Source organism: Lithobates pipiens, unplaced genomic scaffold (assembly GCF_037356315.1).
Source record: "Lithobates pipiens isolate NorthernLeopardFrog02 unplaced genomic scaffold, aLitPip1_a1.2 Scaffold_8, whole genome shotgun sequence".
Taxonomy (NCBI): Eukaryota; Metazoa; Chordata; class Amphibia; order Anura; family Ranidae; genus Lithobates; species Lithobates pipiens.
This window is the reverse complement of record NW_027507903.1, coordinates 640855138-640882819: the sequence shown is the minus strand read 5'-3', so window position 1 is coordinate 640882819 and position 27682 is coordinate 640855138. Positions and strand designations below refer to the sequence as shown.

Sequence of the window (27682 nt, the reverse complement as noted above, 5' to 3'; positions counted from 1 at the left end):
TTTGGAACGATCAACTTTTTATTCTACAGAGCCTTTGCTTTCAGAAGATATGTGTATATATATATATATATATATATAATGTTCTGAGGGGGTTTTACGTAAGTTTATTGCCAAAAATTAAGATTTTTACATGTATGCGACACATAAAAAAAATTGCTTTGCAGTCGAACTACATAGAATAAAAAAAAAAAGTGACACTTGTCTTATAAAAATGTGAATGAGTACAGTAAGTAACCATGTCATTTAGAGTTAATATCCAGTATTGGACACCATACTTGCTCAGTCAAATATCTCTTGAAAAAATAAAATAAATAAAAGCAATAACAATGCCACAATATTAGGCTCATAAGGACATTCCGAATTGCCTTTCCATAAATATTTATTAGTATTCTAAAAAAAAAAAAAAAAATAGGTCCATTATTTAGCCTTCAACATCCAATCAGAATGTGTTTTAGTCCTTGTATTGAGCAATTAGTTTTTTTCCCTGTTTGTAGCAGTCCCTTGTCTGTACGTCTGTCTGTCAGCTTGACGTGACTTTGACGTTGGGGCATTCGCTCTTCTGTACTTCCTGCCATATCCGCGTCATCAACTTTGTATTAATACCATGGACCACCAGTGCTTCTTTGTACCTACACACATCGTACTTTAATCCTCGCACGTAGAAGCGTCTGTCATGCCGAAAGGTTAGGTTGGCCGCCACAGTGAGAAATCCAAAATATACGTCATCCAATGGGAATACAGGGAGTAGAAGGGAGGCATTGTACAGGCCGCTCACTGAGGCTCCTGGGAAGAGAAAACCGCCACCGGATACAAAACCTGGATAATATTCCTGAGGGTACAGAGTCTTTGTGATGCTGTATTTGGTATGACGCATGACAGGTGGCCTATGATAGTGAAAACCATGAATTGTATCTGGGGATCCATATTCTGTAATATACTGTACAATCATGCCTGGGTTCACAAATTCATCATCGTCAACTGTAGGGAGAAAAAAAAAAGTCACTTATTATTTATGAAGATCACCATCTATCTATCTATCTATCTATGGGAGAGGAGTGAGAGGCTGCAGAGACAGACACACAGGATAGGAGAGGGGTGAGAGGGTGCAGAGACAGACACACAGGATAGGAGAGGGGTGAGAGGGTGCAGAGACAGACACACAGGAGAGGAGAGGGTGGAGGGCTGTAGAGACATAGACAGAAGAGGAGAGGGGTGAGAGGCTGCAGAGACATAGACACACAGGAAAGGAGAGGGATGAGAGGGTGCAGAGACACAGACACACAGGATAGGAGAGGGGTCAGAGGATGCAGAGACATAGACACACAGGAAAGGAGAGGGATGAGAGGCTGCAGAGACATAGACACACAGGAAAGGAGAGGGATGAGAGGGTGCAGAGACACAGACACACAGGATAGGAGAGGGGTCAGAGGATGCAGAGACACAGACACACAGGATAGGAGAGGGGTGAAAGGGTGCAGAGACATAGACACACAGGAGAGGAGTGAGAGGGTGCAGAGACACAGACACACAGGAGAGGAGAGGGGTGAGAGGGTGCAGAGACACAGACACACAGGATAGGAGAGGGGTGATAGGATGCAGAGACATAGACACACAGAAGAGGAGAGGGGTGAGAGGATGCAGAGACATAGACACACAGAAGAGGAGAGGGGTGAGAGGATGCAGAGACAGACACACAGAAGAGGAGAGGGTGAGAGGATGCAGAGACATAGACACACAGAAGAGGAGAGGGGCAAGAGGGTGCAGAGACATAGACACACAGGGGAGGAGGGGGGTGAGAGAGCTAAGATTTCAGTGCCTCAGTTGTGAATTTTGAGAATTATTTTCTCCACAATGACCATAGTTACAGAGGTGAATGAGAACTTGTTTTAAGGTGCTTGTTCAGAATATGTTAATACTTTAGTGTGCCTAGTCTGGGCACCCCTCCCTTACCTTTAAAAATGTGATCCACGTGTGGTGACTTCAGATACAGCCACTCCAAGAAGCAGCGTTCTTTCAAGGACAAGTTATGGTGTCCTTCAGTCATGTCCCATTGTAGAATGTCCCCGTACACTCGGCTCTCATGTTTGGCCATTTCCATATGTCCTTTCACATCCGTCTTTCCCAACAAGAATATCGGTTTAATTCTGTATCCGTGTATCTCTCTCTCTTTGGCCCATGTCTTTCGCAGTTCTGACCTCCTTGTCCCAGTACTGGGGTGGGATTTCACCGCCAGGATCAGCAGTTTTTGGTTGGTTGCTCCTTGTTCCTCTTGGTTTGGCTCCTGTATGAGTGTGCAATGGTAACTCTGTAGTTGGGGGAACTCCGCCTCAAAACTGGTTAGGTTCAGATGATAAGTGTAAGTGCCACTGGACAGGGTTACTGACTGCCTCATTGTGGGGAGCGGCGTTCTGGCTGGTGTTGGGGCAAGACGAATCCTTTGGGGAATGTCTCTGGTGGTTATGAACCATCTTGACATCAGAAAAGTCATGATGGAGAACAAGGAGGCGCTTATGAGGATTCCTTTACGTCTCATTGTGCCCTGGATAGAGACAGCAAAACATTTTTATTTCATAATTTTAAAGAAAACACAAATTTGCTTTATCTATTTCTTTTCGCTCTCTGAACCCACTTTTCTGTGACTGCTTTCTAAGGAAAGACAATTAAAAGACGGTGCTCACCTTCTGCTTGGAGGCACCTGGAACATATTTAGATTATTGAAACTGAAAGCTTTAATGAGCTACATCTTTCCTGTTCATAAAATAGACAAATAAATAAAAAAAAATTCTCACACCATTAACTGTGGAAGGGAGTTCCTCATCATTACTGCTCTCACAGTAAAGAACCTCTTACGCAGTTTTGCTTCAATTATGAATGAATACAGTGAGTGATCAGTACCAATCACTCACTGTGTTCATTTAGAAAAGGAAGGAGCCGACACATTTCAGAGCAAACATTGTTCCCTCTTCAGGAGTAATAAAATGACACCCCAACCGACCAGCCATCTTCACTTGGGAAGAGCCTCCCCACCGCTATTTAAAATCTCAATACACAGGGGGGCTCGGGCAGACAGGATCACATACACGTACTTCATCCTGCCTCTCCCAGGTTAGAGGTGTGCAGCATTGGATACAGCAGATTTTGGCTCCTGGTACCCGGCTGCTTTGAGGAGCCGGGGAATCGTGTGATCGCTATAGTGATGCTGTGATTGGCCCACAGATATCACATTGTACCTGGGCCAAGCACAACACCCTGTACCATGCGATATCTGTGGGCCAATCCCAGCACACAATAGTAAATCACAGCTCTTAAGAATGTAACCCATTCATGACAGTTCAAAACATTGCTGTTACAGTGATCATCATTGTAACAGCAATCAAAAAAATAAATAAATCTGTGATCCTAAAATGTAAAAGAAAAAAGAAGAGAAATAAATGGTAAAAAAAAGTTTAAAAAGAATGGAATAAAAAATAATAATTTTTTTAACCACTTGCTTACTGGGCACTTAAACCCCCTTCCTGCCCAGGCAAATTTTCAGCTTTCAGTGCTGTCACTTTGAATGACAATTGAGCGGTCATGAAACCCATATGAAATTTTTATCATTTTTTTCCCACAAATAGAGCTTTATTTTGGTGGTATTTAATCACTACTGGGTTTTTATTTTTTGCTAAAAAAAAAAAAAAAAAAAAAAAATAAAACTTTGAAAAAAAACCTAACAAAACAGTTTTATGGCTTGTTAAAAAATTTTGCAAACAGGCAACTTTTCTCTTCTTCATTGATGTGCGCTGATGAGGCGGAACTGATAGACTGCACCGATAAGGCTGCACTTATGGACACTGATAGGTGGCACTGGTGGGCACTGATGGGAGGTATAATGCTGCGTACACAGGATCGGATTATCCGGTAGACTTGGTCAAGCGGAGCAGAGTCCGCCGGACAATCCGCCCGTGTGTGGGCTCCGGCGGACTTTTTCTTCCCAAAAGTCTGGTGGACTTAGAACCGAAGAGCGGGACAAGACCCCCAAAGAGCGGGACAAGACCCCCAAAATTGGAAGAAGACCCCTAGATGGCGGCGCCGACGAAGGAGAAAGCCGGATCCTCCACTAGTAAAAGAGCTAGCAGAGGATAGCGGAGGAGTCCGGTGAGAAGACCCCCGAAGACAGAAGAAGAAGAGAAGGCCCCTGGAGCTGTCTAATAAAAGTATTTTACAAGCCTGTGTTTTTTTTTTTATGTACATTTTTTTTCCCCCCAGGTGAATGGGTAGGGGTACATCGTACCCCATACTCATTCAAATAGGGTGGGAGGCCAGGATCTGGGGGCCCCCTTATTAAAGGAGGCTCCCGGATTATGATAAGCCCCCGCAGACCACGACAACCAACGGCCAGGGTTGTCTGGAAGAGGCCCTTGTCCTCATTAACATGGGAACAAGATGCTTTGGGGTGGGGGCACCCCCCATGTTGAGGGCACGCGGCCTGGTATGGCTCAGGAGGGGGGCCGCTCACCTGTCCCCACCCCCTTTCCTGACCGGCCGGGCTGCATGCTCTGATAAGGGTCTGCTATGGACTTTGGGGGGTCCCCCATGCCGTTTTTTCGGTGTAGGGCTTCCCCTTTAAATCCATATCAGGTGACAGGGCTCACGAGGTGTCTCGCCGATGGAGGCGGTGACATTGACTTAATTCGCTAGTTCCGTCTACCTGGAGTCACGTTCAAAATGAACGGACTTTACTCCGTGTGTGGGCAAGTCCTTTCATTTCAAAAGTCCGTGGTCGTGTTTGGGCAGGTCCGCTCATTCGGAAGGTCTGACAGACCTCCGCTGCAAAGTCCGGCGGGTTGTCCGCCGGATTAAGTCTGCCGGATAGTCCGATCGTGTGTATGCGGCATAAGTGGCACTGATAGGTGGCATTGATGGCCACTGGTAGGTGGCACTCATGGGCACTGATTGGCATTGATACGTGGCACTGGTGGTCACTGGTAGGTGGCACTGATATGCACTGGTAGGTGGCACTGGTGGGCACTGATATGCACTGGTAGGTGTCACTGGTGGGCACAGATGAGGCAGCAGTAGCTCTCCCTGTTTGGGACCACTGTCCCTTTGACAAAAGCTGGCGATCTTCTGTTTACATCACGTGATAAGCTGGCATTGGCTGACAGCTGATCAGGTGGTAAGGGGCCGGGATTGAAGGGGGCGCGCAGGCAGCTCATGCACAGGAGTCGTCTATTGATGCCCTCCCAGCAATTAAGGTCTTCATTAATTCTTCAGTAATTAAATTTCTTCATTTTCCCCAAAACTGTCACAAAAAAAAAAAAATCACCATACCTCTAATTAAATACCTCCGACTGTCTACTCTTAGGGGCCCCAAGAAATGAGATAGGCTGTCAGTACATCAAAATTAAACAATTTTCAGATATACTGTATATCCCATAGTTTGCGAACTCTATGACTTTCACACAAAAAAATTAATATACACTTATTTATTTATTTTTTGTTTGAAAAAAACGTGTAGCAGAATACTTTTTGGCCTAAATTTATGAAGAAATCTCAATTTTAATTTTCAACAGAAAGTAGAAAATATTTTTTTCTCGTTTATACAGTATAGCAAATAATAAAAAATAAACACAGTGGTGAACAAATACCAAGAAAGCTCTAGTTGTTTGGAAAAAAAAAAATGATATAAATTTAATTTGGGTTGCATGACCGCGCAATTTCCAGTGCTGAATAGCAATAAATGGTCATGAAGGGGGTAAAACCTTTCTACCCCCCCTACCCCCATTGCAATTTTTATTTATTATTATGAGATGATGGTAATTGCTAGTAATATCAGTGGGGGATGGGAGAGAGGAACTAAACATAGGAGAAATGCCTTGTAATCTTGGTTGAAAATGCTTACGGCTTCTCTCTCTCGCTGATTAAATCATCCAAATATTTCAGTTGCATCAAAATAAAAGCAGCACAAAAACGGTCTACTCTACAGTAGAGAGTAGAAAAGCCTGTCCTCTGCCAGCATGCTGCAAAAAAGGACTCTTACTCTGTGTGTGGAAGCAGCGGCCTCCATGCAGAGGTCTGACATGTCCCTTGCTAAGTCAGAGTTATCAATCAGCAGGGAGCATAAAAAGTGCTAAGCTATAGCTCTGACTCAAAAAAGGTATGTGTTAGACCCCTGCAGAGAGACCACTGCTTCCACACAGAGCAAGGGTCCTTCTTTGCAGTATGCTGGAAGGAGCAGTGGCAGAACTGCCAGGGTCACAAAAGTCACACTTGTGACTGGGCCCTGGTGTTCCGCCTCTGTCAGAGGGCGCCAGCAAGGTTGTTGGCCGCAACGCTCTGAGTTGAAAGCGTTTCTCTCATACAGCCCAGAGAGTTCACTCTCCCTCCTCCCTCGCATGGATGGGAGAGGAGAGAGACACAATCTGCTCCTTCTCCTCCCACCCCTCTCCTCCTGTAAGCATAGTGTATGGGAATAGGGTGACCACATTTCTAAACTGTCATTCAGGAACTGCAGAGAGGATGGCAGATGAATTGGCAGCAGAGGACAAATGAAACATCCTTAGATCTCAGGGGTTCATGCTTGGACCTGCAGTTCTTCAGTAGTTGGGGGGGGGGGGGGGGGGAGAGGAAAGAGCCAATCTGCTCCTTCTCATCCTGCCCCTCTCCTACTGTGTGCACCACAGGAATAGGGTGACCACATTTCCAAACTCCCATTTAGGAACTTGCGACCGGGCCCTGGTGTTCTGCCTCTCTCAGAGGGCACCAGCAGGGTTGTTGGCCTCAAGGCTCCAAGTTGAAAGCATTTCTCTCATACAGCCCAGAGCCTGCACTGACAGTTCACCCTCCCTCCTCCCTCATGTGGATGGGAGAGAAGAGAACCAATCTCCTCCTGCCCCTCTACTCCTGTTAGAACCACGGGAATAGGGTGACATTTCCAGACTGCCATCTCAGGGGGTTCATGCTTGGACCTGTAGTTCTTCACTAGTTGAGGGGGAGAAGGGACTCACATCTTTAGCTCTGAGGGGTTCACACTGGGACCTGTAAACTTTTGGGTGGTCACATCCCCTAAAAGCGAAGGACTAAAAGTCCCAGCATGAACCCCTGAGATCTAAGGATGTGTCCTCCTTCCACCCATCCGAGGGTGTCATCTGTCCTCTCCTGCCAGCTCATCTGCCGTCCTTTTTGCAGGCAGTGCCTCATGACACACATGGTGTTCCATCCATCCCTGGTGCTCGGTCTCACCTCTGAGTATTGAGAGTTGCTCTCAAATCCTGGCAGTACCCTTCCCCCTGAGCATGCCACCAAAGATTGAGGAGAAGGAGGGTGGAGCTAAAGCACTAGGCATGGAGGAGGAAGTTAAATCCTTCTCTGCACTGAATGCTGGGGCCTCTGCCTCGCTCTATGGTGACGTGATGTCACTGGATGCTAGACTCCCGGTAGCAAGCGGTCCTAGCAACCAGTTTGGGCAGTGTAGAGCCAGCCATGGTACAAAGTAAAACGGAGGCCCGGCCAGCCAAGACAAGTACTGTCAGTGAGTAAAGTGCAGCTGCCTTTTTTGGGGGCATCATCAGGGGTGTAACTATAGGGGGTGCAGCAGTCGCGACCGCAACTGGGCCCTGTGCTGCAGGGAGCCCATGCAGCCCCCTCTACATATGGCCGGCAGCAGCATAGGCAGCTAGGGGTACCAGTGCACCATGCACACGGGTGGCTGGAGGTGGAGGGTGACTAGCAGAGCTCCATGCTCGACTATCGCAATGGCTACTCTTTATTTGTGCATTCCCCACATGACCTGCGTCCTCGGCCGGCTCCTCAGAGTACCCCTCTCCTGCTCCATGCATTACCGCTCAGTCCGATGTCTGTTCTCCCCAGCCAGAGTCCCCCCCCCCCCGAGTCCGGCCCACACTGAGAGCCGGCTCCCCGGAGGACACTGCAGGCTTGTCTGCCAGCCCTCCTCCTCCCCCGTCATACACAGATGATGAAAGGTCTTTCTGGGAGATATGCTGATCGCCCGTCCAGCACACTGGATGGAGCCCAGGCCAACATGGATGAGTGCGTGGCCTGCAGCTTGGTCATGGTGAGTGAGAGGACCCCATCCCCCACACACGATTACTTACCCCCTCCATCTCCCCCTGGGGACAGGGGCCCCATCTCCCCTGGGGACAGGGACCCCTTCTCACCTGGGGGCAGTAACTTCATCTGCCCTGGAGAAAAAGGACCTCATCTCTTCTGGGGATGGGGACCCCATCCTGCTAGGGACAGTCCCCCAATGGGGCGCCTAAAAATAAAAAATAATTTAAAAAAACTACTGATACCAGTGGTGGAACTACAGGGCTCACAAAGGTCATACCTGTGACCACGCCCTGGAGTTCCACTGCCGGACTCGGAGGGAAGGGCCCTGGCTGGGGTTCAGGGGGGCCCTTCATGGTTTCTTGCATCGGGGCCCTGAAGGTTCTAGTTATGCCACTGGGCATCAGATTGTGGGGGGGGGGGGGGGTTGCTGTGTCGGTTTCATTCCGGGACACTGCATTATCTCAGAATGAAGGTAACTAGAACAGACCTGCAAAATGCGGGACTGTCCCGGGCAATCCAAACAAAGATTTTGGGGGGGCACACCCTAGAAGCCTAAAAATTGCATAAAAGATGTTGCAGCCATAAGACCATACAGACAGAAAAAAAGATTACAGCGCACAAATACAAATGTAGCACTAACCCCGAAGGAGCTGCTGGTTATTTTTGGGCTTACCGTTGCCTTCCGTTCTCCTTGTGACAGGTCTAGGGGATGTCCCGTGGTAGATGATCCAATAACTTGAGACTGACAATAGATCCACTTGAATGGAGTTTATTTGCAAAAACTCAAACCATTGAACAGTCTTTCAACTTGGGATCAGAGGGTTGGAAAGGAAAGTTCAGGTACTCTCAATGTCAAAGTCCAAAAACGTTAAGGAACTTGCTTACTTTGACTGCATCCAGAGAATAGCCATTCACAGCTGGATGAACACTCAGGTTGGACAGTCCCTCTCTCACAAGGCCTAGCAGCCAACCAGGTGTTTACTCAGGAACAAAGTCTTTGTCACAGACGTTGTTGTAGAACACGTAGGGAAACTAAGCTGTAGAACACTTGTAGGATACCTGGATCTTTCAGCCTGCTTGGCGATATCCACAAGACCGGATTCTCTCAGTTACTGCAGCCCTTCCAGGCTCTTGTTAAGAAAACCAACCCGTACGTGGTCTTCTTCTAAAGATTCCTCCCCTGGAATGCTTGAAGTACACTGGGTCTCTTCCGAACCAGAGACGGCACCCAACCACCTCAGAATCCTCTTCTAGTTTCCTTGCCTTGGGCTAGCCAGCCCCGAGACATTAAAGTCGGGTGGATCCGCACCCCAGGCCATAGCCTTCCTGGGGGCTGGTCAGGAGGACCAGGACCATGTAATCAGCACAGCATACTGGACCGGAAACCCCAAACCACGTAACGTCCGCATCGTAAATACCCTCTCCCAGAGGGCATAGCGAGAGGGCTACTGGGCGGGCTCCGAAAGAGAGTAGCTTAAGTGCCTGACCAGACCATAGTTCCATGCCTGCCACCCGAGACAGTGCCCCGTGGCCAGGCTGAACACCTCACAGCCCAGTCAGACTGATACAGAAGTCTAATTTAGGCAAATAGACCCAAACCAAACTGTAGTTTGAGTAAAGTTTAATTTTAAAAAATACATAGCGCATGCTCTTCAGGAGCCCGCCGCTACACAAAAAGGACATTTAACTCCTGCAAGGCTATTTAAAAACACCTGAGCATATTCAGAAAATATGGGGGATTTAGCTACACCATATGGCCATATAGTGCTAAGCCCACTACTATTAAACCCCCCCCACCCGCATCATTGCCTCTTATTAGTGTCCACCTGTGTTATAGGAGGAGTCCTTTATTTCTCCCATATAGAGGAATGTATTTCTCCCATGGTTGAGAAGCAGGATCTTCCATTCTATGGATAGCGTAGGACCCACTGATATTGTTGTACTTTGACATAGTAGTGGGCTTAGCATGGGGGGGGGGGGGGGTGGTACCTACCTGACGCACGCTAACCTACATTGACCTACTTGACACACACTGACCTAGCTGACATACATTGACCTAAACTGACCTACCTGACATACACTGACACACACTCCCCTACCAGACGTAAACTGACACACACACTCCCCTACCTGACCTACACTCACCTACACTGACACACTGACCTATCTGACATACACTGACCTACCTGACCAGACTTCAGGTGTCTTCCTGCAGCTAAGCGGTGCACCCATTACACAGTAGAGTAGAATCCAGGCAGACAGAGCCATGATGAGGAAAGGAGAGACGCCCGACCGAGCGCCGAGTGAGGTCGGGATCTTCTGACAGTGGCGTGGCGGCCGCATTGTAATTCCCGCCTTCTGGAGCCTGCAGAAGGCAGGAATTACACACATCCTGCAGTCCCCACATTGGACCAGTGGGACATCCATCAGTGCTGCAGGCTCTAGAAGGCAGGACCTGCTATTACACTCGACCGCGTTCGGGATCAGATTGGTACCCGCTTGGCGGTGGCGTTCGGGGCTAATAATAGAACCGTGCCCACCCGAGACCGGAGGCTTTTTGGGGGCACCAGTCACTGTCAAACCCCCCCACCGACGCCACTGCCATCCCTGAAATGGAAGCCCAGGGCTCAGATGGAAGGTTTCTCGCATTGGGACCATGAAGGTTCTAGTTATGCCACTGATCAAGGGACAGGTTTTTCTACTTGGGCTGTGGCTTCTTTCTGAAAAGATCAATTGTAATGCCCCGTACATATGACCAGACTTTCCAGCAGACAAGAAACCGTCGGACAATCTGATCCTGTGTGGGCTAGTCCCAAAAAAAAAAAAATAATAAAAAAAAAAAAAAAACAGACGGACATAGAAATAGAACATGTTTCAAATCTACTTGACGGACTCAATTCCGACGGACTAAAATCGAGAAACCTATTCCTCTGTATGCTGGTCTGACCGACCAAATACAGCGCAAGGGAAGCTATTGGCTACTGGCTATTGAACTTCCTTGTTTAGTCCCGTTTATGTCATCACATTCTAAACAAACGGACTCAGTCTGTTCGTGTGTGGCCAAGTCCGTTTGTTCGGAAAGTCCGTCGGACCTCCGCCGAAAGTCCGTCGGGAAGATCGTCGGATCTAGTCTGACGGAAAGTCCGGTCGTGTGTACGCGGCATAAGGCTTTGCACACCTTTTATTTTGATGTCCCTGGAATACATTTAACTGATTTATACTGAAAGTTCAATTGGGCTTTAAGTGATTACTTGGTATAGAATGGACAGTGATCAGTGTCTGTAATAGCACAGAATCTTACTAAATCTTATTAGCAGGTGTACAGACCCGGGGAACTCAGAACGGGCATGGTGGGAACCCCCTCATAATGGGCACAAGAGCTCAGCATAGGGATGGTGGGAACCCCTCATTAAGAGCACAGCAGGTGTACAGACCCGGGAACTCAGCACAGGGATGGTGGGGACCACTCATAATGGGCACAGCAGGTGTACAAACCTGGGAACTCAGCACAGGGATGGTGGGAACCACTCATAATGGGCACATCAGGTGTACAGACCCAGGAACCCCTCATTAAGAGCACACCAAATGTACAGACCTTGGAACCCCTCATAATGGGCACAGCAGGTGTACAGACCCGAGAACTCAGCACAGTGATGGTGGAAACCCCTCATAATGGGCACAGCAGGTGTACAGACCTGGGAACTCAGCACAGGGATGGTGGGAACCCCTCATAATGGGCACAGCAGGTGTACAGACCCAGGAACTCAGCACAGAGATGGTAGTAATCCCTCATAATGGGCACAGCAGGTATGCAGATCCAGGAACTCAGCGCAGGGATAATGGGAACCCCTCATAGTGGGCACAGCAGGTGTGTAGATCTGAGAACTCTGAAATATCTGTCCTGGGTGGAACACTACTGGAACACATTCTTCAACAATTACCTCTCAGGAACATCAAGAATATCTATGATAATGAATTCCTATGTATCGTTTCTGAATTATCTTCTGAAGACCCCGAATCAGCAAAGCAGAAACTCTACAGATCATTGCAAGAAATGTAAGAAAGAGAAGATTATCTGGTTGGGATGGAGCTCCCCCCTCCCATGTGTTCCTACCTGTCCGTCCTGTAGAAGACACTGAGCTGTGTTGTGGGTCACCCTTCACCTTTTACATGACTTTCAGTCACGTTCTCCAATATCCTGCCTGAGGCTGCGTACACATGTCAACCACTCCATGGCAGGGAATGTGCGCAACCAAAAACACGCAAGTAGGCCTAGGAGTAAATTCTCACCTAGATTACATAGCAAAGGTTAAAGAGGATCTTCAGACTACCCCCCCCCCCCAAAAAATTTTTTAGTCAGCAGCTACAAATTCTGTTGACTTTAAATAAAACAGACACTTACCTGTCCAAGAATCCAGCGCGTCGTCTTTGGGTCCCTGACATGTTTGCTAAGAGAAGACGGCTTCTAACTGAGGCTGCAGAAGGCAGGAAATAAACACACATCCTGCAGTCCCCACATTGGACCAGTGGGACATCCATCAGTGCTGCAGGCTCTAGAAGGCAGGACCTGCTATTACACTCGACTGCGTTCGAGATCAGATTGGTACCCGCTCGGCGGCGCCATTCGGGGCTAATAATAGAACCGTGCCCACCCGAGACCTGAGGTTTTTTTGGGGGGTGCTAGCCACTGTCAGCCCCCCCCCCCCGCCAATGCCACTGCCATCCCTGAATTGGAAGCCCAGGGCTCAGATGGAAGGTTTCTTGCATTATGGCCATGAAGGTTCTAGTTATGCCACTGGTCAGGGGACAGGTTTTTCTACTTGGGCTGTGGCTTCTTTGTGAAGAAAATCAACTGTAATGACCCGTACACATGACCAGACTTTCCGGCAGACTAGGACCGAATGGACAATCTGATCGTATGTGGGCTAGTCCCAAAAAAATATCAGACAGACCTAGAAATATAACACGTTTCAAATCTATTTGACGGACTCAATTCTGACGGACTAAAATTGGGAAACCCATTAGTCTTTATGCTGGTCCGACGAACCAAATACAACGCAAGGGAAGCTATTGGCTACTGGCTATTGAACTTCCTTGTTTAGTCCCGTTTACATCATCACGTTCAAAACAAACGGACTTTCGTCCGTTCGTGTGTGGCCAAGTCCGTTTGTTCGGAAAGTCCGTCGGACCTCCGCCGAAAGTCAGTCGGGAAGACAGTCGGACCTAGTCTGCCGGAAAGTCCGGTCGTGTGTACGCGGCATAAGGCTTTGCACACCTTTTATCCCGGCCCCCCCATGTAAATGTTTATCGGGTACATAGTACCCCTACCCATTCCCCCTTTAACAAGAGGGCCCCCAGATCCCGCCCCCCCCCAATCTGAATGTCTATCGGGTACATAGGACATGTGCTTTGGAGTGGGCAAAAGCACCCACCCACCCATATTCGCTCACTTGCTCGTCCCCCCCCACCCCCCCACCGGTTTTTACTTTATTTTTTCAATAGCCAGGTGCCGGTGTTCTGTTGAGAAGTGCCCGCTATCGAGAAGTGCCTGGTATGTACTGCGCACAGCAAAGGAGGCATCTTTCGATGGGAGATACCATTTCACAGCCACGATTTAAACATATACAAACAGGGGTGGGGGGGGGGGGGGGGAGACCGTAGTTCTCAGATAGTGCATGACTGCTGGAGGGCGGCTGTGTTGAAGATCTGGTTTTGTCTGTGTTGCAACCCGCCCTTTCACATAGGAAAAAACTGACGTTCAATACAGCAAACCCACCCTGCAACACAGACAAAAAGGGGACGATCATCAACATTAAAATCACTGCTCCTGAAAAAAAAAACTATTGTTTCTTTTCTTTATTGATACTTGTCCCCCAGGGCAGTACCCAGCCCCCCATACCCTTTTTATGGCCAATTACTTGCATACAAGCCTTCAAAATGGGCACTTTAGATTTTTTCCTGTCTGACTCCCGTAGACTTCAACGGGGTTCGCTGTTTGGGTTAGAACATTTCTCCTGTTCTGCTGCAAACCAAACCAAACAGGGGGGTGTTCGGCCCGCACCAGAACCTGCGAACAGACCTAAACTTCGTGTGAACTTTAGAACCCTATTAAAGTCTATGGGACTCGAACGTTCACAATCTAAAGTGCTCATTTTAAAGGGTAATATGCAAGTTACTGTCCTAAAAAGTGTTTGGGGACCTGGGTCCTGCCCCAGGGGACATGGATCAATGCAAAAAAAAGTTTTAAAAACGTCAGTTTTTTCAGGAGCAGTGATTTTAATAATCATTAAAGACCCCCAAAGCATCCTCCCAATGTTGAGGGCATGCGGCCTGGTATGAGGGGGGGGCGCTCTCTCGTCCCCCCCTCTTTTCCTGCGGCCTGCCAGGTTGCGTGCTCGGATAAAGGGTCTGGTATGGATTTTTAGGGGGACCCCCACGTCAAATTTTTTTTTAAATTTGATGCGGGGTTCCCCTTAATATCCATACCAGACCTAAAGGGCCTGGTAATTGAATTTAGGGGAATCCCCACGCTTTTTTAGCAATCAATGAATTGTCGGCTAATACATGAGAGTGTCCTCTGTATTACAGGAGCCGACAACGGAAAGTGATTTTAAAAGACTTTTTTTCCTTGCGAAATGACACTTTGTGCAGGGACAGTTCTAAGTATGGGAAACATGCACCCCTTCACAGGCATACTATAGATACCCCCCAGGTACGAAATTTAAAGGAATATTTCACTTTTAACAAAAACCTGCGTTACATCAGAGGGGGGCGGGGTCACCCATACGTCACTGGGGAACCCCATGGCTTCCCTCACCAGCGTCAGAGAGGGCGGGGTCAGGTGATGGGTGGCCCCGCCCTCCTAATATAAGAAACGTCAGCGCTGGGCTCACCGCAGTGTTTCCGCAGTGGAGACAGAAGACGGATGCATGTATGGACAGCGCTGGACTGAGAGATCCCCCGTCGCTGGATCAGATCAGCCATCGCTGGGCCCCAGAGAGATGATCATCCGTTGCTGGATAACAAGAGTGGATTACCACCACTGAAATCTTTTTTTTATTTTTAATAAAGGAATTTTTCAAAAGTGTGTTTGTCTTATGCCGCGTACACACATAGCCGACTATCCGGCGGACTTAGTCCGGCGGACTTCCCGCCGGACTGTCCGTCGGACTTTCCGAATGGGCTACTTGCCCACACACGGCACTTTTTCAGCGGACTAATACGGTGTACCAAGTCCGCCGTACTATCCGCCGTACTTTTTAAACGAACGGACTCACCCACACACGCGGGGGAAAGTCCGCTCATTTTGAGTGTGTCTCCAGGTAGGCGGGGCTCGTGAAGGATGCGTCGCTGGCTCCACCACCTGGTATGGACTTAAAGGGGAACCCCAACGCCGAAAAAAATAAATAAATAAAAAATCGGCGTTGGGGTCCCCCCCAGGTCCACATCAGACCCTTGTCCGAGCACGCTACCCGGCCGGTCAGGAAAGGGGGGGGACGAGCGAGCGCTCCTGAGTCGTACCAGGCCCCACCCCAAAGCACCTTGAGCCCATGTTGATGAGGACAAGGGCCTCTTCCCGACAACCCTGGCCGTTGGTTGTCGGGATCTGCGGGTGGGGGGCTTATCGGAATCCGGGAGCCCCCTTTAACAAGGGGGCCTCCGGATACCGGCCCCCCACCCTATGTGAATGAGTATGGGGTACAATGTACCCCTACCCAGTCACCTGTAAAATAAAGTACAAAAAAACACAACACACAAGGGTTAAAATAGTTTATTTCACAGCTCCGGGGGTCTTCCGTATTCGGGGGCCTGCTGCCGGACTCCTCCCCTATCTTCTTCTAGCTCTTTTACTAGCGGAGGAGCCCGGAGGCCCTTGTCCTCATCAACATGGGGACAAGGTGCTTTGGGGTGGGGGGCCTGGTACGGCTCAGGAGGGGGGGGGGGCGCTCGCTCACCCACCCCTTTCCTGGCCGGCCGGGTAGCGTGCTCGGACAAGGGTCTGATGTGGACCTGGGGGGTACCCCATGCCGATTTTTTTTGGCGTTGGGGTTCCCCTTTAAGTTCATACCAGGTGGCGGGGCCAGCGACGCATCCTTCGCGGGCCCCGCCTACCTGGAGACGTGCTCAAAATGAGCGGACTTTTCTCCAGGTGGGAAAAGTCCGTTCATTTCAAAAGTACGGCAGACTGGCATACGCGCGGCCGGATTGTCCGCCGAAATGCAAGTACAAGATTGGAGTGCAAAACTACTTTCTAAGTCCGCCGTACTTTCGGGTCAAAAAAAGTACGCCGGAGGCTACACACGGGGGGATTGTCCGGTCGGACTTGAGTTTGCCGGACTTTTCCACCCGATTGTTTGATCGTGTGTACGCGGCATTATTTACACACTTTCTTTGTGAAATGGTAGGGGTACTTTTGTACCCCCTTACCATTTCAAACAGGGGGGGGGCTGGAATCTGGGGGTCCCCTTGTTAAAGGGGGCTTCCAGATTCTGATAAGCCCCCCGCCCACAGACCCCCACAATCACCAGCCAGGGTTGTGGGGATGAGGTCCTTGTCCCCATCAACATGGGGACATGGTGCTTTGAGGGGTCACAGACCTCCAAAGCATCCTCCCAATGTTGAGGGCATGTGGCCTGGTACGGTTCAGGAGGGGGGGGCGCTCTCTCGTCCCCCCTCTTTTCCTGCGGCCTGCCAGGTTGCGTGCTCGGATAAAGGGTCTGGTATGGATATTTGGGGGACCCCCACGCCAATTTTTTTTAAAAATTTGACACGGGGTTCCCCTTAATATCCACACCAGACCTGAAGGGCCTGGTAATTGAATTTAGGGATACCCCCACGCTTTTTTTTTTTTTATCAATGAATGAATTGTCGGCTAATACAGAGAACACTTCTCTGTATTATGGGAGCCGACAATGGAAAGTGATTTTAAAAGACTTTTTTTTTTCCCCTTGCAAAATGACACTTTGTGCAGGGACAGTTCTAAGCACGCAAAACATGCGCCCCTTCACAGGTATACTATAGACACCCCCCAGGTACCACATTTAAAGGAATATTACACTTTTATTGTTTCACTTTAAGCATTATTAAAATCCCTGCTCCTGAAAAAACGGCCGTTTTTAAAACTTTTTTTGCATTGATCCATGTCCCCTGGGGCAGGACCCGGGTCCCCAAACACTTTTTAGGACAGTAACTTGCATATTAGCCTTTAAAATTAGCACTTTAGATTTCTCCCATAGACTTGTACAGGGTGTTCCGGCTTTTTGAATTTGCCGCGAACAGCCCAAATTGTTCACTGTTCGCTGAACAGGCAATGTTCGAGTCGAACATGAGTTTGACGCAAACTCAAAGCTCATCCCTACTGGGGACATCCCAGGATTCCCTCACTTTGGAAGGATTTTCTTTCACTTTCTGTTTTAGCTGTGGGACAGGAAGTAAGGTGAAATTTACCCAATGGGGACAAAGATGTTAAAAAAACTGACACAGGTTAGAATCCCTCTTAGGATTAGAATGCATGAAGGTAAAACACCTTCAGGGTGCAGGTATATGCACAGCCCCCCCCCCCCCAATACCTACCTAAGCCTGATCCCGATCCAGCAATGTACACAAGACCTATGACTCTCCCGGGATTCTTTTTCCTGATTGGCTAAGACACTGTCAATCACAGCCAGTGAGGGGAGAGAGGTGGGTGGGACTGACCCATGCCCTGTGTGGGAGCGAGCATACATGAGCGCCCCCTAGGGCACTCAGTGAGGGGGAGGGGCCATAAGTACCACCATGGGACCTGAGAAAAAGAGGATTCAGGGCTGCTCTGTGCAAGATCATTGCACAGAGCAGGTAAATATGATGTGTTTATTATTTTAAAGAAAAAATATATAGTGAGCTCCCACCATAGAGACTGAACTGTCACCAACAACTTCAGATCTCCTACTAATGACTGGGAGCAGGTAGGACCGGCTCCCGGTCACATGATCGCTGTTATACCCTGTGATTGGCTATCACAGTGATCACATTGTAAAGCCCATCCCTATACTCTTTCTCCTACTGAATATTATTATTACTATACAGAATTTATATAGTGGGGAACAGTTTACACAGCACTTTACAACATTAGGGCAGACAGTACAATTACAATACAATTCAAGACAGGGGGAAGCAGAGGGCCCTGCTTGTTAGAGCTTACAATCTAGGAGGGAGGGTCAAGTTATACAACGGGGTAATAGCTGTGGGGGATGAGCTAATGGAGAAAATAGTGCAGTTGTTAGATAGAGGCAGGATAGGCTTCTCTGAAGAGGAAAGTTTTCAGGGATTGCCTAAAAGTGGATAAATTTGGAGACAGTCTGACAGATCTGGGTAGGGAACTCCAGAGGGTGGGCGAGGCTCGGGAGAAGTCCTGGAGGCGGATATGGGAGGAGGTGATGAGGGAGCTAGAGAGCAGGAGGTCTTGGGAGGAACAAGGAGGGTGATAAGGTTGCTATTTTGAGACTAGGCTAGTGATGTAGCCGGGGGCAGAGTTGTCGATGTATTTGTAACTTATTGTTGGTATTTTAAATTTAATTTGTTGGGCGAGTGGCAGCCAATGGAGGGATTGGCAGAGAGGGGTAGCAGACACCGAGCGGTTTGTAAGGTGTATGAGTCTGGCAGCAGCATTCATGATGGACCGAAGGGGGGATAGTCTATTTAATAGTGAGCCAATGGAGGAGGGAGTTGCAGTAGTCAAGGCGAGAGATAACCAGGGAGCGAATCAGAAGCTTTGTGGTTTCATTGGTTAGAAAGGGACGTAGCTTGGAGATGTTGCGTAGGTTGAGGTGGCAAGCTTTGGAAAGTGATTGGATGTGGGGCCAAAAGGAGAGTCCAGGATAATACCTAGCACGCTGACATGTGGGGATGGGTGGATGGTTGTGCCATTACTCTTGCCAGATAAGTCAGGGGAAGAGGCGCGTGGGGGAGGAAATATTATGAGCTCGGTTTTGGAAGGTTGAGTCTGAGGAAGTGTTGTGACATCCATACAGATATGTCTGTTAGTAAGTTGGTGATGCGTGAGGAGACTGATGGAGTGAGTTGAGGGGTGGAGAGATAGATTTGGGTGTCGTCAGTGTAGAAATTATATTGAAAGCCGTGAGAGGCTATCAGCTGACCCAAGCTGGGAGGAGGTGTAGATTGAAAATAAAAGAGGTCCAAGAACAGAACCTTCCCGGGACCCCGAAGAAGGGAAGAGGAGTGGAAGAAGTAGAATTGTAACTGACACTGAAGGTGCGTTGGGATAGGTAGGATGAGAGCCACTGAAGAGCACAGTCACGGAGACCAAGGGAGTAAAGTAACGTTTTTTGAGGAGGAGAGGGTGGTCAACCAGGTCAAAGGCAGCTGAAAGGTCCAGAAGTAGGAGTACAGAATAGTGTTCATGGGCTTTTGCAGTTAGTAGGTCATTTGTGAGTTTTAAAAGAGCAGTTTCTGTGGAGCATCGAGGGCAAAATCCAGATTGAAGAGGATCAAGAAGGTTATTCTTAATGAGGTAGTGGTCACTCAGTTGAATAGAGAAAACATTTTGTCAGAGGGGAAGAATGTAAATAAAAAAAAGTCTACGTGTGTAAAAAAAAAAAAAAAAAAAAAAAAAAAAAAAATGTAAATAAAGATAAAGTAACTAGGTCAGGGCTTGATCTAGGCCAGGGTTTCTCAACCAGGGTTCCTCCAATGGTTGCTAGGGGTTCCTTAAGCAATGACCAATGTTTCTCTCTCAGATAAGTTCCCAGTGACACCAATGATCGTTTTACCTATTTGTAGGGGGGAAATCATAGACCATAGATGTAAGGAGCACTCTTCCACTGACCTTTAAACCAACGTATCATGAGTTGTAGATATAGCCATTTTTTAACAAGGGTTCCCTGAGACCGAAAGGTTTTTTTCAAGGGTTCCTTTGTGTTGAAAAGGTTGAGAAAGTCTGATCTAGGCTAATGTCAGAGTGAGGATCATTGATCAGAATCAAAAGGTCAAGGTCAGTGTGTTTGGGAAAGATAAAAAAAAAACAAAAAAAAAAAAACAGCAAAATGTGCATTATTGTTTCTTGACCCTGCAAAAAAAAAAAAAAAAAACTGATAAAATACACATATATGGTATCACCATGATTATCAGGAGTAGAAGAAATTATTTTTGTTATTTATTTTTAACTTTTTTTGGGTAGCGGTAATTTGGTTTATATTTTATGCAAGTTTTATTTGAATATAAAAATAAAATCTGAAATGTTCTCTGAATGAGGAACCAATTCATCATGAAAAAAAAAAAAACACGGTATAATCCACCTGGATACAATAAGTAGTTACAATGATAAGTAGTTTTACTAACACATGTCAAACATAAGTTCGACGCGAACATCAGGTGTTCACCGAACAGTGAACCTTACAGGGCGCTCAGGGAAAATTTGAGCACTGCGTAACGCCCCATAATGCACTGCGAGATTGCAGTGCATTGCTGTATGATGATTGGCCAAAGTATGCACCTGACCTGCATGCCTTGGCCAATCACAGCCCACTCTACTGAGAGAGACATAATTGGCCAAAGGCAGGGTGCAGGGTGCCTTTGGTCAATCATGGCTCAGGGGGACCAAGTCCACACCCCACACTATACAAGGCTGCTTACATGGCGGCCGTGTGTAGTGTGTGTGGCATGGACAGAGAGATAGCTTTAGTTAGATTAAGCAGGCAGGTTATTCAGTTAGTGGCAGTGTATTTGATTTGATGGGGCACATCAGGGCACATTATGGGACACATAGCACATCAGGGCACATAGCACATCAGGGAACATTATGGGGCACATAGCACATCAGGGTATGGGGCACATCAGGGCACATTATGGGGCACATAGCACATCAGGGTATGGGGCACATCAGGGCACAGGGCACATTATGGCACATTATGCGGCACACCGGGGGAACATCGGGGCACATAGCACATCAGGGCACTCGTACATACGATCGGATTTTCAGCAGGGAATTGTGTGATGACAGACTGTTTGCCTAAAATCCAACCCTTAGTGCGCTCCTTCAGACAATTGTCTAACTTTCCGCCAACAAATGTTGGATGGCGGGCTAGTAAATTTTCAATCATGCATGTTCCGAATCAATGCTTACCAAACACGACATTAGCAGAAGTGGCCCAAAGGGTGGCACCCAAGAGCTGAAATTGCTCTTTGTACATCATTATGTTCATGTTTGTTGCCCGACAATTGTGTACCATTTGTATGCAAGACAAGTTCCTGGCACGCGCCCTTGGGACAAAAGTCTGACGCTTTGTTGGCCAACAATCTGATAAACTGTGGGTTCCCTAGGATTGGCAATAAGGGAGAGTCTGTAGTAGAGAGAGAAGCCTGTATTTATATATTTTTTATTAATATATTAATATTACATTCGCGCTGATGGTGAACAAATAAAGTGATAAATAGTGAATGTAGCTGCTATACACAAAGTTCAATGTTCAGTGAACAAAATGAAAAAATGAATACAGCGCTCACAAACAAACATATTATAGATGGAAAAGACATCAAAAACATAAAGTCCATAAAAATAACTGAAAAAATGCTTCAAATCCACCGTGCAGAAAGTGCAAAATGTGTTTCAGAAATTTTCAGGTGTGACACGACACCCCCACATGTGTCCCCACTCACCAGATCATAACGACACCCAGCTTTGCAGTCTGGGGGTCACTTCAGTCGTATAATGATATCCAAGATGGCAGATTCAGTATTGGGACTTGAAGACAGAAGATCACCACAACATCCTTCAAGATTATTTTTCTCTCTTGTATTCATTTTCATTTTTTGTTTGGTATTATTTTTCTATTTATTATATTATTTCTAATTTTATTATTTATTTTTTGTAATTTTTGCCTTATTTTCATTGTTAGTCCACTATGTTATCGGAATTGATGCCAAGTTGTGTCTATTAATCTTTGTTGGATTTTAGTCTAACCAACAATATGGCGTTTTATGCCGCATACACACGGCCGTTTTTTTCCGTCAGAATAAACTCTGGCAGTTTTTCCGACCGAGTTACGCTGAAACGGTCTTGCCTACACACGATCACACCAAAGTCCGATCATCTAGAATGCGGGGGCATACAACGCGTACAGCGAGGCAAAAAGAAAGTTCAATAGCCAGTAGTCAATAGCTGCCCATGCGTCAGAACAGCATACAGACAAACGATTTTCCCGATAGGAACTGATTCCGTCGGAAAGATTTTAAAACATGTTCTATTTCTAGGTCCGTCAGAATTTTTGAAAAAAAAAAAGTCCAATGAAGCCCACACATGATCGGAATATCTGATAAAATTATTCCGTCTGACTTTTTCTGCCGGAAAGTCCAATCGCGTGTACACGGCATTAGTCTCCCCGGGGGATTGTGCTCTATCCACAGGAGCGACGTGTTTTTTCCTACCAAGAAAATGGCTGCCCTGTCATTACTGATTGGTGGGTCAAAGGGGAGTTTCTCTTCTCCTAGTATTTAAAGCTAGTCAGGTCAAACCGGAAATTAGGTCCTTTAAAGATGCCCTGTGGGAGGGCGAAATGCCAGTGACACAGCTTCCGGTACGATTGACGTCACTTCCGGTTGTCATGGAAGGAACGCCAGGAACGGCGTTTGCTGTACTACTGTCTCCCTTTTATGCCTGTAAGTATGCATTTTCATGAGCAATAAAACTGGTTCTTAGCTGTACTTCACTATCAGTTCATTCTGGGTACTGGTTGAGAAATCATCTTGAAGGATGTTGTGATGAAGTCTGAAGTGACCCCCCAGACTGCAAAGCTGGGTGTCGTTGTGATCCGGTGAGTGGGGACACATGTGAGGGTGTCGTGTCACACCTGAAAACTTCTGAAACACATTTTGGACTTTCTGCACAGTGGATTTGAAGCATTTTTTCCAGTTTTATTTTTATGGACTTTATGTTTTTGATGTCTTTTCCATCTACAATATGTTTAATTTTGTGAGCGCTGTATTATTTTTTTCCATCTATTAGGGGATGCGACTTTGTCAGATGGTAAAGCGTCACCAAGGAGCACCCTTCAATGCTACATCCATTTTTGAGCTTGATTTGTGCCCAAAGCTGGACGGCGGGATGATGGCGCCAGTCTATAAACCTACCTAGATATACTACCCAATAGTGCTATTCCCCTATACTGTTTAGGCCAGGGGTGGCCAACCTGTGGCCCGCGGAGCCCTTTGATGTGGCCCGCGACCTTCTGCGCTGCAAGCCCAGATCGCAGGTTGCCGACCCGCCATACCACAGCATCGGTGTTGAGAATGAAGCTGGTGGTAGAGGAAGAAAACTGCAGAACCCATAAGCCGATGCTTCCTGTACAACGCCGGCTTTAGCCACAGGCAGAGTCTTTGGCAAAGTTCAGTTAACCCACCACACTACGCTGCACCCGCGGTGTGGGTAATCATCAGTGTGAAAGCAGTTTAGGCCCTTTTCACATGATCGGCCCTACCCAATCGGACCCTCAATTCACCTCTACAGAGTGGCAGATGTAAACAGACTTTTGTCCGTTTACTCCCGCCTGCCTCCAATCCCGTCCTAAAAATCTGATTAAAAAAAAATATAGAAGGCAGTTTGCCCCCTTCCATCTGGGTGGATCGGATCGGAGGGCCTGTAGAGTAGCCGTGACCTGTCATCCGCCTGCTCCGTTCATTGTAGCCCATGACTGGTTACCAAGTTGCTTAAGTGGCCCTCGCTCTTAAAAAGGTTGGGCACTCCTGGTTTAGGCAATGAAAGTTGGCGTCGGGGGGAGTACGAGGCTGTTTAGGCGCCCAAATGAATTTGAGGAATAAAAGGTGTACCTGCTTCTGGGTTCATGTCTCTCCGGCATTTTGAGTGGCCGGAGCCACTCACTCCTGGTTTAGGCAATGAAAGTTGACGTCGGGGGGAGTACGAGGCCCTTTAGGCGCCCAAATGAATTTGAGGAATAAAAGGTGTGCCTGCTTCCGGGTTCATGTCTCTCCGGCGCTGTGAGTGGCCGGAGCCGCGATGACATCACTCCCGCACATGCACGAGGGGGGTCTTCTTCCCAGCAAGGTCTGACAGCGTCTGCCGGACCTTCAGACGGGCATTTAGAGCACATGCGCCACTGACGTCCCTGGCTGAATGCAAACGGAACCTGGACGGTTTAGGAAATAGTAATTTTAATCAATTTTCAAAAAAGCTGCGCTGTAATGATCGACCCGAAACAATTAAATGCATGTGAATACAGAGACAAAAGGTCAATTAATGCACATATATGTAAAAGTGAAATACAAATCGTGCAAAATTAATTCAGTTTTAAATAAATTAAATTAATAAATAAATTCATGCACCACTAAGATTCAAAGAGGGTGAGAAAGGATCCTCCACCACCGACAATACTGAGCTTACCAGCTAATTAGATCCCTTATAAGAGATCAGATATCGCCATTGACTTTTCACTCAATCAGGATCTGAACTGCATGGAGGATGTATCCTTTAAAGCACTCCGCTCCAACGATAATATATTCCTACGGCCACACCGCTCATTTCCCATCACATGGATAAAAGGAAGGAACCACCCTAGTGTAATATTGCCAAAATGTTTAATAAAAAGTAGAAAATTGCACTTGCATAACTTTTGTATAAAAATAGCATCAATCATAAAAACTTCCGGCTTCTGTATCGCTGCCCGTTGCTTCCGGGGTCAGCGTAGTTTTTGCGGCGACGTCAGCATGCCGCCCCTCCCTACGCCGTTTTGCTAAGAGATAACGTCTTCCAGGGGCACGTGCCGTCAGAATAGTCGGTGGTAGAGGATCCTTTCTCACCCTCTTTGTGACACTTTTTTTTCGCTGGTGTGGTATGGTTCATCACGGTGGAGAATATAAGCAAAAAAAAGTGTTCTTGTTTGGAGATGGACTCATTTTTGCACTAAGGGTTAAAATTTGAATCTTAGTGGTGCATGAATTTATTTATTTATTTTATTTTATTTATTTTATTTATTTTATTGATTTAAAACTGAATTAATTTTGCACAGTTTGTATTTCACTTTATATATGTGCATTAATTGACCTTTCGTCTCGGTATTCACGTGCATTTAATTGTTTTGGGTCGATCGTTACAGCGCAGCTTTTTTTGAAAATTTTTATTATTATTATTATTATTGTGGGTATCTCACATTTTAAATTGCAGCTTTAATCAATTTTATAATATTTTCACTATTTTTATTTTATTTTATTCAGCACTTTGTCATTATTTGTGTTTTTTTTTTTGTTTTTTTTTAGACAGCGCTGTATTACCATTTTTTTTTTTTCAGATATTCATTTTACCTACAGGTAAGCCTTATTTTTATTTATTTTTTATTTTATTCAGCACTTTGTCATTATTAGTGTTTTGTTTTGTTTTTTTTAGTTTTGTTTTTTAGACAGCGCTGTATTACCATTTTTTTTTTTTCAGATATTAATTTTACCTACAGGTAAGCCTTATTATAAGCTTACCTGTAGTTAAAAATGACAAATTAGGGTATACAACCACTTTAAAGAATGATCGGTGGAAACAGGAGACACCTGGGCTTAATTTTGAGTGTCACGGCCAAAGGCTGTGAATACTTACGTACGCGAGAAGTTTTTTTTTTTTTTTTTTTTTTTTTATAAATTTGAAAAAGATTTCAAACAAACTTCTTTCATGTTGTCGTGATGGGGTATTGTTTGTAGAACTTTGAGGAAAATAATGAATTTAATTGATTTTTGGAATAAGGAAAATTAGGAAAAGGTTGAAGCGCTGTGAATGCTTTCCTAGATTTACTGTACGTGTTGAGGATTCCAATCCGTAGAGCATATCTTCTTAGGATCATTTGCATTTTATGATGCCTATCAGGCTTTCACATGAAGGGTGAGCAACTCCAGCATAATGCACGGCCCCGCACCGCATGCTTCTGGAATGAACAGAAAGTGATTGTCATAGGATTTCCTGGTTCATTTAAAAGGCTAACGGTGTCCCAGAACACAGCTCAGTGTCTTCTACAGGACGGACAGGTAGGAACACACGGGACGGGGGGAAGCTCCATCCCAACCAGACAATCTTCTTTTTATTACATTTCTTACAATGCTCTGTAGGGTTTCCGCTTTCTACGGGTGAAAATACTTTAACTTTTTTTATTTTGTATTTTTTATTTATTTTATTATGATTATTTGGTGATCTGCAGAAGATAATTCTGAAGAGATACAAAGTAATGCCGGCCATACACGGTTTCGAATTTCGAAAGAATTTGCTTTCGAAAATCGTATCTAAGAATTTTTTCGTATGAATTTCGCAACCGTTAGTGGGGCTGCAGCGAAAAGCCGATTTTCGTGCGGAAATAAAATTTGAGCAATCGGACAATTGTTGGAACTTTTTTTTTGAAAAACGAACGATTTTCTAATCAACGATGGGAGAATCGTGCGAGAAATGTAATAAGAAAAGAAAATTTACGGAGATAAAAGAGAATTTACGGAGAGAAAAGAAGATTCCCGGCTAAGAAAATTATTTTCTGTAACAACATGAGGTGAAATTGAAGGCTTGGTCGGCCGAATTTCGAAAAAAATCAATGGTGGCATCATCGGATCACAAAAAACAAAACAAAAAAAAAAAACGAATTTTCTGATTTTGAAAAGAAAATTCGTTTGAAATTCAACCATGTATGGTCATGCAGACCATACACGGTCGAATTTCAAACAAATTTTCTTTTCAAAATCAGAATTTTTTTTTTTTTTTTTGTGATCCGATGGTGCCACCATCGATTTTTTTTCGAAATACGGAACTGATTATCATAGAAATTCTTTATGTTCCTGAGAGATGATTGGAATTATTTTTTTACAACTGTTGGTGTGATTCTACATGGTTACATTTTAGTGTTTGCCTTTTAGAGACTTGTAAATTAAAATAGTTTTTTTTTTTTTTGGGGGGGGGGGGGGTTTGCAAATAAATTTTTTTTTCTAATTGACAACATTTTACCAACTTTTTTTTTTTTATTCTTTTTTTGAGAAGAGGAGACTAAGGGGGGATATGAAGGGAACCACAGAGAAAAGCGCACACGTACAAAAGAAGTTCCTTTCCAATCTTGCAAGGCTACTTAAAAACGCCTGATCTTCATAAGTAAATATGGGGGATCTGGTGACCCCCGTATGGACACCACTGCGTCATAGTAGCCCATTTTCAGTGGGTCCTACACTGTTCATAGAATGAAAGATAAAACACATTTCTCTTAAACACGGGGAGATCCTTACATGGGAGAAATGTGCTAGCTGCAGATTACACTGCTAAACTGCACTAAAGAGGAACTTCTCGTATAACTACTTACCGATGGACAATGATAATGAAGTACTGGTGTGGGGGGATCCACCCATGGAAGTCTGGGGTCAGGACACAATATGTAACAGACAAAGGATTGGGGGGGGGGGGGGGGGGGGGGGTGGTACACCCTAAACATGCATTTCTAAAGCTGGTGCTAGGGATGCCACCTCATCCCTTTAAAACCAAACACGTATAAATTACACAGGCTCTGTGGCTGATTAAGGTGGTAATTAAATTCACTTGGTGCCACGCCTGCATTAAATTAGCCTCAGAACCTGTGTCATTCATATGTGATTGGGTTTAAAGGGATGAGGTGGCAAC

General features: G+C 46.2%; 1 protein-coding gene across 2 annotated transcripts; it reads right to left on the bottom strand.

The window, feature by feature from the left end:
- LOC143964158 (beta-1,3-galactosyltransferase 5-like) lies at window positions 1-27444 on the bottom strand. 2 transcript variants are annotated; one of them, XM_077473854.1, is made up of 3 exons: window positions 27369-27444; window positions 1951-2539; window positions 1-978 (listed from the first exon to the last, which is right to left on the bottom strand). In XM_077473854.1, exons 2-3 carry the CDS (start codon window positions 2531-2533, stop codon window positions 521-523), a joined length of 1041 nt encoding a protein of 346 aa, XP_077329980.1. In that variant the 5' UTR covers window positions 2534-2539; window positions 27369-27444; the 3' UTR covers window positions 1-520. The 2 variants fall into 2 exon arrangements, with proteins under 2 accessions (XP_077329980.1, XP_077329981.1); XM_077473855.1 differs by lacking the exon at window positions 27369-27444 and adding an exon at window positions 12167-12259.
- Window positions 27445-27682: the final 238 nt, after the last annotated feature.

What these genes read in the sequence shown, in the direction of transcription:
- LOC143964158 (XM_077473854.1), bottom strand. Translation starts at nt 2,533, where the DNA reads ATGAGACGTAAAGGAATCCTCATAAGCGCCTCCTTGTTCTCCATCATG. An exon ending in CGTGGATCACATTTTTAAAG is followed by an intron (nt 979 to 1,950) that starts GTAAGGGAGGGG and finishes TTCTCCCTACAG; the next exon opens with TTGACGATGATGAATTTGTG.